Raw genomic sequence first — 17,076 nt, 5'->3', positions numbered from 1 at the left:
GATCCGCATCATTCAGTGATTCATTTGTCAATCACGGAATCCACAACCAGACGAGACAGGCACAACGCCCACTCTGTCCTTCCACCACCACCATAACACCAGCGCACCTTCAAGATCCATCATCCAAGCGTACATACACACACAAAAACAAGAGGCTTCGCTACTACATCACGACCGTATGGAGAATCGACGCGTCGTGTCAGCCGGCTCGTCTGGCCTTCCACCGATGCGATCAGGTATCCCCAGACCAGCCGCAGCAGCCGCTGCTGCTGCTAATGGTAGTGCTGAGTCCGCAATTCCACGCCCGCCATCGCGCATGAGCACAGCAGCACCTTCTACTGGTGCAGCAACACGAGTAGCGAGTGGCCCCATGGGCGCATATCGTCCTTCCTCAGCAGCTGGCCGAAGCTCGGTGGGCGGTGCTGCCTCCGCTCCATCCTCCATGTTGCTCCGTCAACCGCCAGCAAGTGCGGCACCCACCACGCGAACCTATTCTGGCCTCGCCAATCGAATCAGTACTCTCTCGGCGCGCCCGCTCGACCCCAACACCTCGACCCACATGCTCGCTGACGATGTCTCGTCCGCCTCGATCCTGCTCGACACTTCGATCGGCGCTGCGCGCACTACAGCAGCTCACAAGCGCACCGTATCTGCAGCAGGTCTCGGCGCAGATGAAAGCATGTCCTTTAGCAGTAACGCCCTCAAGCGACCTCACTTGCGCAAGCTCAGCATGGACGGTACCTCGCCGCTTCTTCTGCAAGCCGAACTGCATCCTTCAAGCACACCACGTCCCGAATCACCCGCCTACGAAATTGCCGTACTACGAAATCACTACGATCAGCAGCTCCTCGCTGAAGATCGCAAGTACAAAAAATTGGAACAGGACTACGAAGCAAAGTGCAAAGAGCTTGATCGATTCAATCGTCAACGCGTCGAACTACTTGACGAGTGGGACAAGCAGCAAGAAACCGCTCGTTCAAAAGAAACCGAGTGGACTACCAAAAGGCAGTCGCTCGAACAAGAGCTCGCTAGGCTGCGTAGCACCAATTCCGAGCTGACTCATCGAAACGACGAGCTGTCATCCGACTCTTCCTCGCAGCTCTCTCAGCTCCGGGCCCAAGTCACCTCGTTGCAATCCGACTTGGCCAAGTCGCAAGCCGAAGCGCAGGCTGCCACTGTCAGAGCAAAGACGTTTGAGGATGAAGTGGGTGCCAACAAGGCTGAGCTCGAAGACCTGCAGAACGCGCTCGAAGACGAGCAGCGTATGCGTCTCCAACAGCTCGACGAGGCGCGCCTAGGTGGAGCAGAGCAAAGTGCTAAAATTGGCCAAGAGCTCGAGAGACAGACTTCGCACTTGCGCAAACTCGAAGCCGAAAATGCGCACCTAGTGGCCGAAAATTCAAGGCTTTCCCATCATGCGAGCAACGTCGAGCTGCTCAAGGAGGAGAAGCGATCGCTCGAGGCTAAGCTTCGCACGCTCGATACGCTGCGTGATCAGCTTGCTGCCGCCGAAACCCAAATCTTGGACTTGCAAGATAAGCAGAACAACTGGGACTCACTGCTTCGAAACGGATTGGAGACGGACGTTCAAGCTGCCTTTACCGCGGCTGCTAACGCGGATGGACAACTGCCTTTGCTCACGCCGCCTCAAGTGGTGGATCGAGATACACTGCCCAAATACCTTTCCACTCTCCGCGGCACCGTCTCTGGTCTCGAAGCTCGATGCAAAGCGCTTTCTGCGACCGTTGAGAAACTTCGATCTCGAAACTTGACCTTGGAGGAGCAAGCGCAAGACGTCGACGCAAAGGAGCGCAAGACCGCACTAGAGCTGATCGAATTGCAAACCACGCTTGCGCGCACTCAAAAGACTGAAACTCGACTCAACGGTGAGATCTCACAGCTGAAAGCGATGCTCTCCTCGTACGAACAGGAAGAACAGGCTCACAACTCGACATCCTACGATGCAGCGCACACTCGGAGGATCGCACTGCTCGAAACCGAACTGGAAAAGGCAAGAACCGAGAACATGGGCTTAGCTGAACAACTCGAGAAGCTTTCCAAGAGTCTGGCTGAAAAGGAGACCAAATCCGATTCGACACAAGGCCAAGAGCTATCGGCTGAGCTCGAACGACTTGAGGCGGAAAAGGCAACGCTAGAAGCCAAGGTGTCTGAGATGGAGAGCAGCATGTCGTCTTTGACGCGCCAAATGGAATCAATGCTCAAGGAGAACGAAAGCTTGTGGTTCAGGGTAGGTCGGGGCGAGTTTGATCAAGAGCGACAGCGGTGTTTGGTTCTGTCTGCCAATCCGGTTTCGCAAGACTTGGATCTTCGACGTCGCACGATGGATGCTCTGAAAGCGGAAAACGCGTCGCTGCTCGCACGTGTGCAAGAGCTATCTTGTCTCGCCAGCAACTCTACTTGTGCTACTGCGTCTGCAGTTACTGGCGAAGCGTTGGTCCCGCAGTCGGTGGTCGAGAACCTTCGCTCCGATCTCACAGCACTGCAACTCTCGATCGCTTCTAAGGACAAAGCTATGCTTCGACTCAAGCAAGTCTTCTCGGCGAAAGCCAACGAATTCCGCGAAGCAATCCAATCGCTTTTTGGCTACAAGGTCAAGTTCCTTGAAAACGGCAAGGTGAAACTCACCTCGACGCACAATCGCTCTTCCAACAGCACCTCGTTGGTGTTTGAGAGCGAAGGTGGCAACGTGGGTAGGATGAAGTTGATGGGCGAAGCGCTCAAGTATCCAGGCTTGGTTGACGTCGCTGGTTTGAAAGAGTATTGGTTGGCGGAAGGTGGTGTAAGGCAGAGCGTTCCGTGCTTTCTGGCCGCATTGAATCTCGAGCTGTACGAGAGCTGTACTATGGCTGTTAGAAAGCCGATCTTTGATCATCAAGCTCAGGTAGAGGACGAGCAGTGAGACGGCTTCACACAAGCTTCCTCCTGCCTTTTGCCCACACTCGCTCTGGTGATTCGTTCTTCTAGGTGTATGTATAGTGTATTTGTAATCGCAAATGTAGTGTAGTCGTGATGGATTCGAGGGTCTTGTCGGTGGATTTACGAGCATGTGCAGTTGCACTCCGTCGGCCGGCAGGCGACGTCAGCTCTTGACCGACACTTGGCAGCTTCGATCGCTTTGCAACGACGATCCGAACTCCACAGCATTCGTGATACACACGCACAGCTCAGTCTCGCATCGACTCGAGATAACATTCTCAACCATACGTCAAGCACAGATCGTCGTAGGTGCAGAGCGAAAAGACTTGGTTGCAAGCCGAGAGAGATTTACACGACGGCGATCTCTGCATGGCACATATCGACGATCGAGAGGTAGCCCAGCCAGGAAGCCTCGTGCATGAGTTCGTGCAGACGACAGCGGAGCTGGATGTGCAGGGCTGTGAGAGTGGGGTCTGTGGGATTGTCGGGAGAAGTGTTGCGAGTAGCAGCGACCGACGAGGCTTGGAGGCGATATGGGAGTTTGCGATACCGAAGGATGTCGAGCAGGTCGCGATACAGGTCGGCGTTTCTATCCAGAAAGATGCAGGGAGAAGCGCGGACACGACCACTAACACGATCTGCGTCCGCAAGCGCATCGTACGATTTCTCTTGGGCTGGCTCCATGTCGGTGTTGCAGCCTGTCACTACGTTCTTGGACCAGCTCAAGTCAAAAGAGCCGCTGCAGCTGGTTCGCGTTGAACACTTGGATTCACGCATCCCATCCAACGCTGAGCTCGACGACGCTGTGGTCTCAGCACGCGAGCACGAGCGCCGACTGCCTTGACTCGACTCGGAATTCGATCGCTCACGGCTGCGACTACTGGTGTGCTGACCCCGAGTCAGCAAGCATCCCAAGACCGAATCATTGCACGCCACACCGTGAGCGCTCGACTGCAGCAGCGCCAAAAGCCGCGGCTCATCACGATTTGCTCCCTCAAGTGTCGACACGAGCGTGACAAACTTGGTGCCCCCAATGTCGAGCACCACCTGTGAATCTGGCTGCCATGTCGACGCATGCGACCAGGTGTGTCGATCCTTGAGCGCCGATGGTGCAACTGTGCTCTGAGTGCTCGAGCGCGTCGATCCGTGCGAACTAGGCGAAGAAAGCTCCGACTCGAACGAGGGCTTGGAGGATTTTGGCTGAGCACGCGATTGCACGCGCACGCGCGTATGTTTGGGCGGTAGAGGTGGAAGCGGCAAGCGCGTCATGGGCGGCGGCTTTTGCGGTGGCAGACGCTGCGTTTTGGCATGCTTGGTCGGACAAGACCTGGCAGTGGACTGTGTGACGTTGGCATAGCCATCACCGCTTGCGTAATCGCTGACAGTGCTAGGCGGAGAGCTGAGCATGGCGTCCCAAGCGCTCTGATTGGTATGCTGCGATGCAATTGCAGCCGCTTTCGGAGCGAGAGTCTTTGGTGAGATGGATGGCGAGATGTAGGTGTTGACAGGTCGGCGGCTCACATCGAAGCGGAGCGTCGACAAGGACTGTGATTTGCGCAGCATCTGGCCTCGTCCCATTTCAGCTTCCGTAGGCGAACAGTACGGAGGCGGAGCCATCCAGTTGGCACCGCTCTCGGTGTGATTCAGCAGTACATTGGCAGATTCGAGAACGACGTGCGAACAACGATGCTGTTCTGCCTGCTTGAAAGCCGCCTTGTTCTTGTCAGCCGGCTTAGAGCGCGTTTTACAAGTGCGTCCCTGAAGCGCCAAGATCAAATCGCGATCCGCAGCTTCCACCGTACGAGGCTTGGACGAACTGGAAACCACGCTCAGCTCCGAAGGAGTCGGACGATGCCCAAACACGGCTTGCCTCGGAAGAGGACTTAAGCCTTCGCTTGTTGACGGACGAAATGAGCAAGGCTTGCGTTGGTCAGCTGCTGACTTTTCCAACTGCATGTTGAGAGTCAGCCCACTGGAAGAGGCTCTGCTGTGCCGCTTAGGCTTGAACAATCGACTCGCCGTTCCGATCGCCGCCAGTCGCGCTCGAGTGGATACACCAGCAAACGATAGATTTGCAAATTCGACCTTTTCCTCATCGTCGGAATCGTCAAACTGGCTCTTGAACTGGTTCGGTGAAGCGAGCGTCTCATCAACAGCGTCAAAGCCCGAGCAAACAGTCAAGTGAGAGCCAACCGTGTTACTTCTCTGCCGCTGTTTGATACTCGCACTGAAGTCGTCTGGTTCCGCGGATGGAGCGTCCGAGACCGCAAAGTGTTCCAAGTCGTGGCTGTGGTACATGGCTCCAAACTCGGAGGTGCTTCTGAGATGTGAATGCGGATGCGCTTTAGAAAAGGTTTGCGACTGATCGCCATACTGCTCAGGCTTCCGTGGTGCGCGTCTCGAGGTAACATAGCTCGACGAAGCAAAAGGATGTGGTACCGTGCCCAGATGTTCCGGATGCACAGGAGCAAGGATGGGGTCCTGGACGAGCTTTGGAGAATTGTAGGTCGGCTTTGGAGGAAGAAAAGAGTTGGCCGATTGCGAAGAGAGCGATGAAAAGCGGCTCGCAATGGACGACATAGTGTCTTTTGCCAAGATGACTGCGTCTAGGCGCGATCTGCTGAAGCAGTCAAAGTGGACGGCACTGATGAGGATGTTGCTCAACACAAGGGTTGACAACGAGCTGACAGCTGCCCCCGATAGCGATAGTGTGGCAAGAAGAGTGGTGGTGAAGCGGAAAGGCACTTGAAGGCAGATGGTTGAACTAGTGCCTGAAATGGCCGACCAGCTGGTGGAATCGAGGCTTTCAAGCGTCAAGCGAGAAGAGATTCAGGGGTTGCCCTTTGTTCTCACTCACAGATTCACGAGTTGCAAGAGATTGTCACCACCAGACAGAGCTGCACATGAGGTCTGGTTGCACCTTTGCGACACAACCACAGAAGCATTGTCTGTGCACGCCATGTTGATAACTCAAGTGGGGGCGAAACACGAGCCTCGATCGGACCGAGTAGCACAAGCAAGGCTGAGACAGTCACGAGTAGCGCGCATCCGGTGAGCAAGCTTTGTTGCCACCACTGCGCTGAACACGTAATGTAGACGACCGTGGATTCACGAGTACGGACCGTGGGCCTTGGACAATCACGAATGTTGGGTCGCATAACCATTTGATTACTCACACTCACCACTGTAGCTACAGCAAACTCAGCGTCGAGCGAATCGATGGTGAGCGAGTCAGATGAAATGAGGTGGGGACTTGCCTCCGACCATCAGTTATTACGGTCAGTGCACCGAACACTGGGATTGCATACATGGGCGCTCAAGTCGCCGAGATCGTCCAACAAGGGGAGATGGAAGCACATTTCACGTTTCGTTAGTTGGCACGTCGCCATCTTCACGATTCGGGTGGTAACGGCGGCGACGGCAGCGACGGCAGCGCAGAGCAATCAAGAATGGACGCTAAAAGGCACTGTAGACGCCGAGCTACAATTTTGAATCGCGAATCGCGAATCGCGAATCGCAGCTAATGTTCAGTCGTGAGTGGATTCGTGATGGATAGCGTGCAGATTAAGATGCACAGCGGGCAGACGCAAGTCTTGCTGTTGCGTTGAATCGTGAATGCGTACAGACTAATCTCATTCGTGTTTGACTTGTGTCAAGTAGTGAAAGACAAAGGGAACAACCACCAACGTTGCACGTCCACGTTGGTCGGATTCGTGATTTGCTTGTTGGACCCTGGACGCATTGCAAGCACCAAGCACTCCCAACTTCGAGGTTGGGCCAGGACGAGCGAGAATTCAACGGTTACAGGCGATGCCCCCCTCCTGTTGCAAGTACTTCCTTCACGAAGGCCGCCATGCCATCCACACTCGTCAACTGTCTCAACCATACACGATGTGGACCGCCATTCTGTGATTCACGGGTCGTCTCATGTCTTTACGCTTTTGCCTTACGATGTGTTGGATCCTGTCTTAGATCGGGCGATCTGCTCTTGTTTGTTTACCCGATCGGCGATTTGTTTGATTTGAAGTGGGTTACTCACGACTGACTGCAACGGGCAACACAGCCACGAGTAAGCGGAACTTTCAAAATTGTGAATCACGAATGCTACAAAACGATAAACTGAGCAACCCAATCACAATCACAATCACAATTAAATATTAATATTTACAATTAACGTACAATCACAATAACGAATCACACAGGACAGCGTGAGTCACGAACCATGAATCATAAATCACGACTAGAAGATATTAATAATCACGAATAATCGTGAATCAAAATAACCGTGAATTGAGAGCGGCATCCATCCAACGTGCAACGGTAAACTCAGCCAGTCTGACACAACTCACGACTCAGCCTTCCTCCACCATCTCACCTCTTCCCTCTTCCCTCTATCTAGACGCGCATTGGCATTGGCATGATCATGGCGCTTCTCAGGGCGCCATTTTCTCTGCGCCCTGGGACGCCTGGGATGCTGGTGCCTTCTCGCTTCAGCATAAACCTGTCTGCTGCCATCGCCTCCCCCCCTTTACCACCTACCGCTGCCGTCGCGTCGGCTCCATCTTGCCTCAGAGCGTATGCCAGCCAGGCAACAATCGACAGGCCTGATTTCTATCAAGCAGCACATGCACAAGGAATCCCTCCCTCCCAGTTTAAGCGCGTCATTACGAGGGAAAAGGACGTGCTGCTCTCAGGCCTTCCCACCACTGCCACGCCCGCCGACATTCGCGCCTTGGCCCGCGAGTCCAAAACCGCCAACGACGTGGCCCGCATCGAGTTCATCTACACCAAAGCACTTCGTCCAAGTGGCAAAGCCCTCATCTCCCTTTCCAGCCACGTTCGCGCTCGCGCATTCGAAGCAGATGCACACGGTCGTATCGTAGGAGGCAGGATGATCAATGCCGATCTTCGCTCCACCGATCAACGCAAGAGCTTCTTTCTCGCAGCGTACGGCAACTGGCCTGCGTCGTATCAGATCCCTTTTGATCTTATCGAATACGAGGCTGGCAAGCTTGTCCTCCTGCGCAACATCCCTAAAGATACCTTTGAAGCGCGTCTAGAGGAACGTCTCGCCAATCGCTACGACCTAAAGCCACAAGACCGATGGCGCGCAAGGCGCACCTCTTACGCTGGATACCTGCACGATAGAAAGGGTTATGGCGGCAGCCACGAAGCTGTGCTCGGCGGCGTGCTCAAACTCCCCAAGCTCCACGTCGATGCCACCACCACCAACTTTATTGTGCGTTGCCAAACCCATTCAGAAGCCACGCGCCTCGTCAGAAGATGGCACAACACCTACTTCGCCCCCGCAACCTTTGATATCCAGGACACCGGTGGACGCTATCGCGTCTCGGCATCCATCCTCTACTGATCTACCCCAAGGACCCGTACATTCCCCACACAAGGTGAGTCGCCTTCTTCAGCCAGCACCCAACACAGCTACCAGAGTCGGCTCGCACCAGAGATCCGTTTTCTTTGGCAGCGCCTCTCCTTCGCGATGAAACTACGTCAGCAGAGTTTCGAGTCGCGACGTCCTTGATGACCGCAAACAGTGCACACCACACGCACGCACCACAAAGAGTTGCCTCTACGTCGCCTTCCGTTTCCCGCGTCATCTGGTACCGCTGCATCGTGTCAAACCGATGGGCTGTCCAGAAGCTTGCCGAGGATGTTGCCTCGATGTGGATTGCGTCCAATTCCTTTTGCGCCTAGCATTTCCCGTTAAACAGCAGCAGCAGCAGCAGCAGCAGCAGCGGCAGCACAGCTTCGACAGACCGAGCCCCTCTCACTGTTTTCCCACCTCCCTTGTCTAGACCAAGAAGTACAAGTTCGGGGGAAGCACGGGAGACAGCCATCTACAGCGAGGCGAGATCCCGTTGTCGACTGGGCAGCTTTGCCGCACGGCAGCCCCAGTCGATGGCGTGGACCGCAAACCCACTGAGAAATTGGGTGCGCCCAAGTCTACCTGCTGGTAGGCCAAAGCGCGGCGGGATTGGCCTGCGATCCGGATCTCCTTCGTCGAGATCCAGGGGAAGGGTTGACCGCTCGCCAAGTCAGAGCCGTGTGCGTGTTTGGTGACCCAAAATCCTCTTTCTGCGTCTTTTGAAGCTCCTTGGTTCAGCCATGAACCGATGGTGAATGAAATGACTGGAAAGTTTGCTTTTGTGCGCTGAACTCGACCCCGGATCTCGACCCACCTCCTCTGTACAGATTGAAGAACGATGTATGACGACGTGACAACTACCCGACCACCCACCATGAAGATGAAACATGAAAGTTGGCGAGCGACACTGTTTGCATCTTGACAAGCAGGTGTCTCACCAGTCAGCCGTTCTGGTTCGGACCCCATCTACTCACCGAATGCAAGGTCACTTGGAGAGCCTGGGGCTGGCTGTCGTGGGGCACTCTGGCTTCGATCGGCTGTTCGGACCGCTTTCTTTCGACTGGCGTGCATCCGTTTTTTTTCTGGTTAGACGCTACGATCTACTCCCTTGACCTCAAGAGTCATGAAGACAACGATATCAGACAGACGAGCCAAGGAACGACCTGTTGTGCTCCTGCCTTGAGCGCGCTCCCGTGATCCATGTGTTTCGCACAACTGAAAACGACGAGCGATCCAAGAACAACGGACTACTTGAGGACGCCCCTTCGTCCCGGTTCTCGCGACCATGAAGCAAGTCTTTGGTGCGTTTGTTTTTTCGGATATACGTGCCGCTGTGATAGATACGTGCGAGCATCTGTGACCGTTGGAACGCCACCTTTGACACGGACCGTCTGCAGCGACAATGGATTGCGCCATAGGCATCTTCGAGCGGCGAGAGTTGCTTGGCTTTAAAGCCATCTTCGCTCCACTCAGACCTGTCCTGTGGCGTCGTCGCCCGATATGATGCCCTCAAGCGGCGCTCTTCTCCTCCCGAGTGTTTAGGAACGACTGATTGGCTCTGACAGCACCGCTGAACCGACTCGACTTTGTCCGACTCTTTACGAACGAACGACCGCTCATACTTGCCTGCCTGCTTGCTATGTTTCGACACTATTTTTGATTTCCACCGACTGCCAAAACAACGACTGTATTCTGCTCTGGCGACCCACGCTGGGGCGGTCCACACACCTCTGTGTGGGCTGTTTTTCGGGGTGGCTGCCGTCTTATCCTGCCGAAGCTGTTTGGCTAGGATAAGGGAACAGGCGATTAGAAAGACCTGTTGCTCCCACTCGGTCCTCTCAAGGCTCTTTGTTGCTGTCTCTGCTGCCTTTGCACCATGTGCTGCTGCTTCGATACTCTTCACCTTACTTTCTTTTCACACATACAAGTCATCCCGGCAAGCATTGGTACTCCGCATGTAATACGGGCAACTGGGACTTGGACAGCGAACCACCTTGGCTAGACTTCCTCCGACTTCTGTACGGAACAAGGGAGACATACTCTGCAGTATCCTACCGATGGAGTTGGTCCAGGACGCGTGGCGATCGGAAAGCGACGTACGAGGTTGGTGCTTACAAATCTGCCAGAGACCGTCGCCTCTGTTGCGATTGGGCTCATTGCGCAAGCTTATATAGAACAGAGATCTGAGACGTCACGATACGAGACTCGGCGGAGATGAGCGAGATAGATCGGCTGCCAAAGAAGCGAGATCTTTCGCTACGAGAATGCAAATGGCTCTGCCTGCTGTGGTTGGGACTAGTTGGAGATCCAAAGACTCCTCGTCGACCGACGAGATCTTACTGACCCCTTCGGCTTTCCTTGCTTCGCCTACTTAACAGCATCACTCTATGACATTCGTGATTCACGATTTGTGATTCATACCAAATGGCACACTAGCTCCACCTCACGGACATCTCTTGGTTGTTTTTAACACATGGTCTCTCCTGCATCTGTAACATTATCTCATCTGTCACAAATACATTCAAGCATCATGCCAGGTGAAGTGGCTGGGACCGGTTTAACGTACTAGCGTGCTGTTAGGCATCTCATGCATCTCAGCCAGGATTGACGTTGAGGAGCGAGCGTGAATGTAACGTCTTGAACAGTCGTGAGTGTTGCGCGTAAGGTGTGAAAGAATCGTGAATGTGGAGGCGTTGATGCGAGGGAAGCGAGGGAAGCGAAGGAAGCGACTAGTCGTCGTCCTGATCACGATAATTCGCCATGGGGTCTTCGCTGAGGGCGGCGGTGTTTGCGGCCCGATTGACGAGTCTATACGCCTCGAGCTGTTCGTCTGTGACGTCTGTAGGATCGTGGGTGGTGAGTGCGGTGGCACGTTTGTGCTTAGCGTTGATGGCTTCTGCGTCCTTGAGCCAATCGGGGAGGGCGTCGAAGTTGGCCTGTTTTTGCTGCGCGAGTTTGGCGGCGAGAGAGGGATCGTGTTTGGCGCGTTCTTCCAGGATGGCTGCTGAGAGCTTGGCTTTGTCCAAGCGTGAGCTGACGTTGCCGGAACCGATGTTTTTGCGCAAAGTGTAGCTGGTGCCAGACTGTTGTTGTCGATGACTGCGGTGGTGCGACGCGTCGGATTCGCTATCGTCAGACGCCGTGCCCGATCGTGAAGGTGGTGATAAAGATGATACGGACACAGACCGCCGCCTCTTGCTCCGGCCGGCGTCGCGTGTCGCACGTTTCTCTACAGCTTTCTCGTCCGGCGTGCGCTTGCTCGGCACAAAACTCGCCTTACTAGCCTCGATTCCAGCTTGGCCCGTACAGTAGCTGTTCCAAACCGTCGACCGACAACATGCATACCCCCAAACGCCCAGCTCCAAATCGAACCACGAACCCCACACTTTGACATGGTTGTTTTCCAGCACGTCTTCCTCCCACCTGCTCTTCGGTACCACCTTCTCTAAGCCCTTGACGATCCTGCCCGCTTGGTTGTACTCGACGTACTGCTCCGTCTGGCCTGTGAGCAGCTCCTTGGGCAACGAATCAAAGTGTTCGGCTCCACCGTACTTGTCCAAAATGCTGCCCTTGGTTTCATCGCGCAGCTTCTCTTTTCGCTGTTGGAATTCGCGATACTGCCGCTCGTTGGCCGTGGGGTTGGCTTGCAGATTCAGATCGTTGCCATGCGCCTCGGCTTGCCAGCTGAACAGTTGCAAGTTCGCCAGCGCGCCCGAGTCCGAGCCTTGGGCACGCGCAAAATTGTCACCGGCATACTCGGCGTCTTCGGGTCGGATATTGGGGTTCGGCGCTTCCCTCATGGTGCGCGTCTTGGGATCGTAGTACGCCGAATTCACGTCGAGATTGTACAGGTACTTTGCGCGGTCTTCGCGAATACGCAGGTTGCGGATAGTGATGCGCTTGTTGGTATCCACCTTTTGTCCTACAGCATCCGCCTTATCAGCGTACTTTTCGTCATCGCTATCGTCCGAATCCGAGGAGCTGAAATCGAGATCATCCGCGCCATCGCCGGTTTGCTTCGACTTGGACTGCTTCTGCGCAAGCCGTTTGGCGTGCTTCAGATCGGACGAAGTCTGATTGTCGATCTGCTCTTCTTTGAGCCGTCGACGTTCCTGTTCGATCGCTTCGAATTCCTCCACTACCTTTTTGTGCTCTGCAGGATCATACCCATTCCACCGGTCTCGCTTGGCTGCGTAGTCCAAGCCCTGCACTTCTTGCAACATATGATCGCCAGCTAGCGTCCTGCCAAGCTTCTTGGCTCCCTTCTTGCGCGGACGCTCCAGGCAGTCTTTGGTCTTGTGAGACATGGAACCGCAGTTCTCGCACGCACCCTTTCGGAACTTTTTCGCTACAGGAGCATCTGGCAGCAAAGAAGAAGACGCGCCGCGCTGGTACCAATCGTTGATGCCCGCTTTCACTGCGTTTGGATCCACCGGTTTCTTTTGATGCTTGAGCGAGCGCGACCCAGTGTCCATATACCAGGGTGCTTGCGCCATGTACGAGGGTACGTGTGGGTTGATGATGTTGCCATCCTCGTCGAGTTCGGCAGGTGCACGACCGGCTTTTCGATCTTCCTCGAGGTCTTTTTGTCGTCGAAACTCGGCGCGAGAGAGCTTGCCAGTTGCAGATGCTAAACCACCTGTTGCTGCACCAGCATTGAACGAAGATGCCGATGCCGACATGGTGGGATGAGGATCCACAATGTGATGCGCCGATGATGGTAGGTCAAAGCTGAGTCGTATGCAGTGATAGAGCGAGTTGACGCTAAAAAGTGAATCGTGAATCGTGAATCGTGAATCGTGGATCGTGAATCGCAGTTGGAGTCCAAAGTCACAAAGTGTCACGATTGCGGAGCTGCAATCGAACCGTGACCTAACAGATTTGAAAAACCTAAAAGAAAACAAACGCAGGACGACGTGGGAGGCGACTCCCGTAATCCGACAAATCACGAATCGTGAATCGCGCTTGTGCGATTCGTGACAGCCACAGAGAGAGTCGATAGTGGCACAGCAGCGCAGTCAGTGAGCACAGCGACGTCGCGGATCGGTTTTGCATGGCGGCGACGACACTCACGACTCGTGACTCGCATACCTTGTCGGCTATCTTCGTACACGGTAACAAGCACAACTGGCTTGCACAAACCTTCCGCAGACAACTTGTCAGCTTCCACCTCTGACCTGTTCAGCTTGGCTTCATCATACCTGATAGTGCGCGACTCTCCATGTCGAAACTCATCGTTTAGCCGCACTCCCGTGTCTCTCCACCATGCCTCCACCGCCGTCATCAACCCACAACCCTTCCGCAAATGGAGGTATTCGCAATGCTGCACCCTCCTCTTCGGCTATGGCCTCATCCGCACCACAATCCGTAAATGAGCCGTCGCCCAGCTCATCGGTCAAGCTCGACAATCAGAAGCATGCCGCGTATAAGCTACCTTCAAGACCAACTCATCTCCAGGCGCCGTCTGGGGCCAACCAACCGCAACGTAGACAGTGGCCTCAGCCTTCGTCTGCCGCGCAGAACGGAAACAGCTTCAACTCGGTAGCACCATCTTCCAGGCATGACTACGATGACGAAGACGAAGACGAGGAGGGCGCGATCGATGACAGTGCCACCTCGAAACCTGCTGCGAATCTCTTGTCTTCCTTCCGTCCAGCACCGCCAAAGACCCCTCCATATCCGTCCAATTCCCAACCTGCGCATGAGGAACATCGCGGGAACGACCGCTTTCAACCTTCGGATGCACGCAAAGATCAGAATCACTCGTCCTCGTACCAGCTACGCTCGCCGTCGCCGCCCCGGAGATCCCAACAGAGCACTACAACCTCACGTGCACACGTCGCCCATCTTCGCAGCCCTTCTCCTCCCGAATCATCCTCTCGACGTCCCGGTAGAGACCATGACAATGGCATGACTCGCATATCCACAAACGATCGATATCACCGTGGAGACCCTCATCTTTACCACCCCTCAGCCAGCGAACTTCGAAGTAAAGATGATCGACATGATGCTGCAGGCTCGCACATGTGGGATCGGGCTAAGCAAGACCTAAAGCGAGCATCGAACGATGACTGGCGGCGCGAAGATCGAGGTTGGAACCATGACCGACGTGCCGGAGCCGGAGCGCGAGGAGGAGGAGGTGGTGGTGGAGGAGGAGGAGGAGGTGGTGGTGGTGGTGGTGGTGGTGGTGGTGGTGCTCGATCATGGGATCGAGAATACGATCGACGCTATGACAGAAACGAGCGAGATCGAGATCGGCCACGGACCCATTCTCGGTATCACGATCCCAGAGACGAGCTTCCGCGCGAAAAGCCTTCCAACAGGAACGGACGCGACAAAGAGCTGTCTCCCCACACAGCTGGCACAGAGCAGCAATACGCTGGGTGGTCTCCTACACCGCCGCAAGGTCAGCCAGCCGACCCATTGTCTAATGGCAACAACGGTGAGCCGTTCGCAAACAGGCCCCCATCAAGAATGGGTCGAGCTGCACCACCGCCATTGCTCTCCAATATTGATCATCCTCCAACGTTCAACGCGAATCGCGATTTGGATTCGTCTCTGGCCAAACGCGCTCGATCTCGCTCTCCACCGGCAGGTCTGCTCAAGCGCAAAGCCAACTTCAACGCCGTAATGCCACCAGCGTTGGCACCTGTCAACCCAGATGCGAGTGCACCAGCTGAGAGCGAAAACGTTACACCGGGAGCACCCCTCCCGCCCAAGGTAGAGACGTTGCAGTCCCCATCGATGCCTGCTTCACGTCTCGGGTCCGAATCGGTTGCTGCCACAGCAGCGTTGGGCAGTCTGCCAGGTTCGGCTATAGCTACAGCAGCCTCGTCGGGTGCGGCCACAGCTACTTTTCCTACTGCCGCCAGTGGTGGTAGTGTTGCAGTACCGGCCGATGCCAACTTCAACGCAACCTGTCAAGCACTCGACGACTTCACTCTGCCATCCGTCCGACTTTCGTGCCTTCCACGCAAGCTGCCTGACCGCCCGAGTACGTCTGGACGAGAGCGACGCAAAGCACGTGGGCCGCCTGTGCCGCTCAACCAGCGCAAATTCGTAGGCTGCTCATCGCTCGATGACTACGAGATCTCAATCAAGCTCGGACAAGGTACATTCGGCGAAGTGCTCAAGGGACGACAGATCTTGACGGGGACCCAAGTTGCGCTCAAGAAGGTCACAATCCATGACGCAAAGGATGGTCTGCCCATCACGGCTCTACGCGAGATCAAGCTGCTGAAGAAGCTTAGACACCCAAGCGTCGTGCCTGTGATCGATATGGCTTTCCGTCCGTCGGGAGAGAGGGGCAAGCTGGGCGACGTCTATATGGTGGAGCCGTACATGGACCATGATCTCAACGGGATGCTTGAAAATCCATCGATCCGTCTCGAGCACAGCCAAATCAAGCTGTATATGAAACAACTCCTCGAAGGCACACTGTACCTGCACAAGAATCGTATCTTGCATCGTGACATGAAGGCAGCCAACTTGCTCATCGACAATCAAGGCCAGCTTCAGATCGCCGATTTCGGACTCGCTCGTCCGTACCGCGATCCGGGACAGTCGTGGACGGGCAAAGGTTGGACAGCGGGAACGCACCGATATACGAATATGGTGGTCACCCGTTGGTATCGACCGCCGGAGCTACTGGCGGGAGAGAAGAAGTACGGCCCGCCGATCGACATGTGGGGGATCGGATGTATCTTGGCCGAGATGATCACGGGTCGGCCACTGTTCAAAGGCACGTCCGAGATCAACCAGCTCGAGCTGATTGCGAAGCTCTGCGGGTCGCCTAACGAGACCAACTTTCCGGGATGGAGCAGTCTGCCGGGTGTAAAAGATGCCGATCCGACGGGTCGGCCAGATCCGCATCCGGAAATTCCAGGACAGCACGCGTTCGGTGACTATCCAAGAAAGGTGAAGGACCATTTTCGATCCGTGTACGATGCGGGCCCTGGATGTGCGGATTTGATCGACAAGCTCTTGGTGCTCGATCCGAGGAAGAGGTTGACGGCGCAGCAGGCGTTGGAACACGAGTGGTTTTGGACCAAGCCGTATCCGGCGGATCCGAAGAGCTTGCCCAAGTATGAGCATTCCAAGGAGATCGATCGTGCGAGGAGGGATTGGAAGCCTGCGCCTGCAGCTGCAGCTGCAGCTCCAGGCGGTGGAGGCATGGCAGCGGCAACCATGGCAAGACCGAGACCGGCAATGCAGCAGCTCCCGTATATTGCGGGTGCACCACAGCAGAGGGCGTACAATCGACCAGCTGGTTTTGCGCAATCGGCCGGGTACGCGATGCCAGCCACTGGGATGCCCACTCCGGATGCTACGGATACCTGGGACGCGAGGGCAGCTCCACCTCCCATGGCAGGTGGTGGCGCAAGACACGCGTTCCCTCACCCGCAAGGTGGTGCCAGGTTCACCCATCCGAACACGAGACCCGCACATCACGCGCATCCGCAGCAGCCGCAGCAGCCGCAGCAGGCGCAGCAGGCGCATGCTTACTACCCAAATCATAGGGAGCCCGCTCAACAAAGACAACAACACAGTCTGCCACAAAGACCTGTCGGTCCGCCGCGCGCCAGCGGAGGGAATCCTTACTCTATGTAGCTCAGTCTTGTCGCCAAAGACGCGGTCTAGGGGCTCGCGTACGGCAAGCCTAGAACACGCGGAACGCTGTCACACGCACTGGCTTGGTAATGTAGAAGCGTATCATGGCTCCGTGACTGTGGTGCTTGTACCACATCGTGCCGCAC

The 17,076-nt window shown here is 55.4% G+C and overlaps 5 protein-coding genes across 5 annotated transcripts; 3 read left to right on the top strand and 2 right to left on the bottom strand.

Moving 5' to 3' along the window:
- Positions 1-178: 178 nt before the first annotated feature.
- Positions 179-2,920, top strand: UMAG_11553 (coiled-coil domain-containing protein MAD1; the record flags this gene model as incomplete). Its single annotated transcript, XM_011393065.1, has 1 exon — positions 179-2,920. The coding sequence occupies one exon, from the start codon at positions 179-181 to the stop codon at positions 2,918-2,920; it is 2,742 nt and encodes a 913-aa protein (XP_011391367.1).
- A 365-nt stretch (positions 2,921-3,285) lies between these two features.
- On the bottom strand, positions 3,286-5,517 carry UMAG_04954 (uncharacterized protein; the record flags this gene model as incomplete). The annotated part of the gene is made up of 1 exon (XM_011392961.1): positions 3,286-5,517. One exon carries the CDS (start codon positions 5,515-5,517, stop codon positions 3,286-3,288), a length of 2,232 nt encoding a protein of 743 aa, XP_011391263.1.
- A 1,843-nt stretch (positions 5,518-7,360) lies between these two features.
- Positions 7,361-8,308, top strand: UMAG_11552 (uncharacterized protein; the record flags this gene model as incomplete). The annotated part of the gene is made up of 1 exon (XM_011393064.1): positions 7,361-8,308. The coding sequence occupies one exon, from the start codon at positions 7,361-7,363 to the stop codon at positions 8,306-8,308; it is 948 nt and encodes a 315-aa protein (XP_011391366.1).
- A 2,741-nt stretch (positions 8,309-11,049) lies between these two features.
- UMAG_04951 (mRNA splicing protein SLU7) lies at positions 11,050-13,002 on the bottom strand (the record flags this gene model as incomplete). Its single annotated transcript, XM_011392960.1, has 1 exon — positions 11,050-13,002. One exon carries the CDS (start codon positions 13,000-13,002, stop codon positions 11,050-11,052), a length of 1,953 nt encoding a protein of 650 aa, XP_011391262.1.
- Positions 13,003-13,585: 583 nt separating this feature from the next.
- On the top strand, positions 13,586-16,930 carry UMAG_04950 (uncharacterized protein; the record flags this gene model as incomplete). Its single annotated transcript, XM_011392959.1, has 1 exon — positions 13,586-16,930. The coding sequence occupies one exon, from the start codon at positions 13,586-13,588 to the stop codon at positions 16,928-16,930; it is 3,345 nt and encodes a 1,114-aa protein (XP_011391261.1).
- Between the last annotated feature and the right edge of the window lie 146 nt (positions 16,931-17,076).

The sequence above is a fragment of the Mycosarcoma maydis genome, chromosome 15 (genome assembly GCF_000328475.2).
Source record: "Mycosarcoma maydis chromosome 15, whole genome shotgun sequence".
In the NCBI taxonomy this organism is placed as follows: domain Eukaryota; kingdom Fungi; phylum Basidiomycota; class Ustilaginomycetes; order Ustilaginales; genus Mycosarcoma; species Mycosarcoma maydis.
The sequence above is the reverse complement of the archived record's forward strand: the minus strand, read 5'-3'. Positions and strand labels throughout refer to the sequence as shown.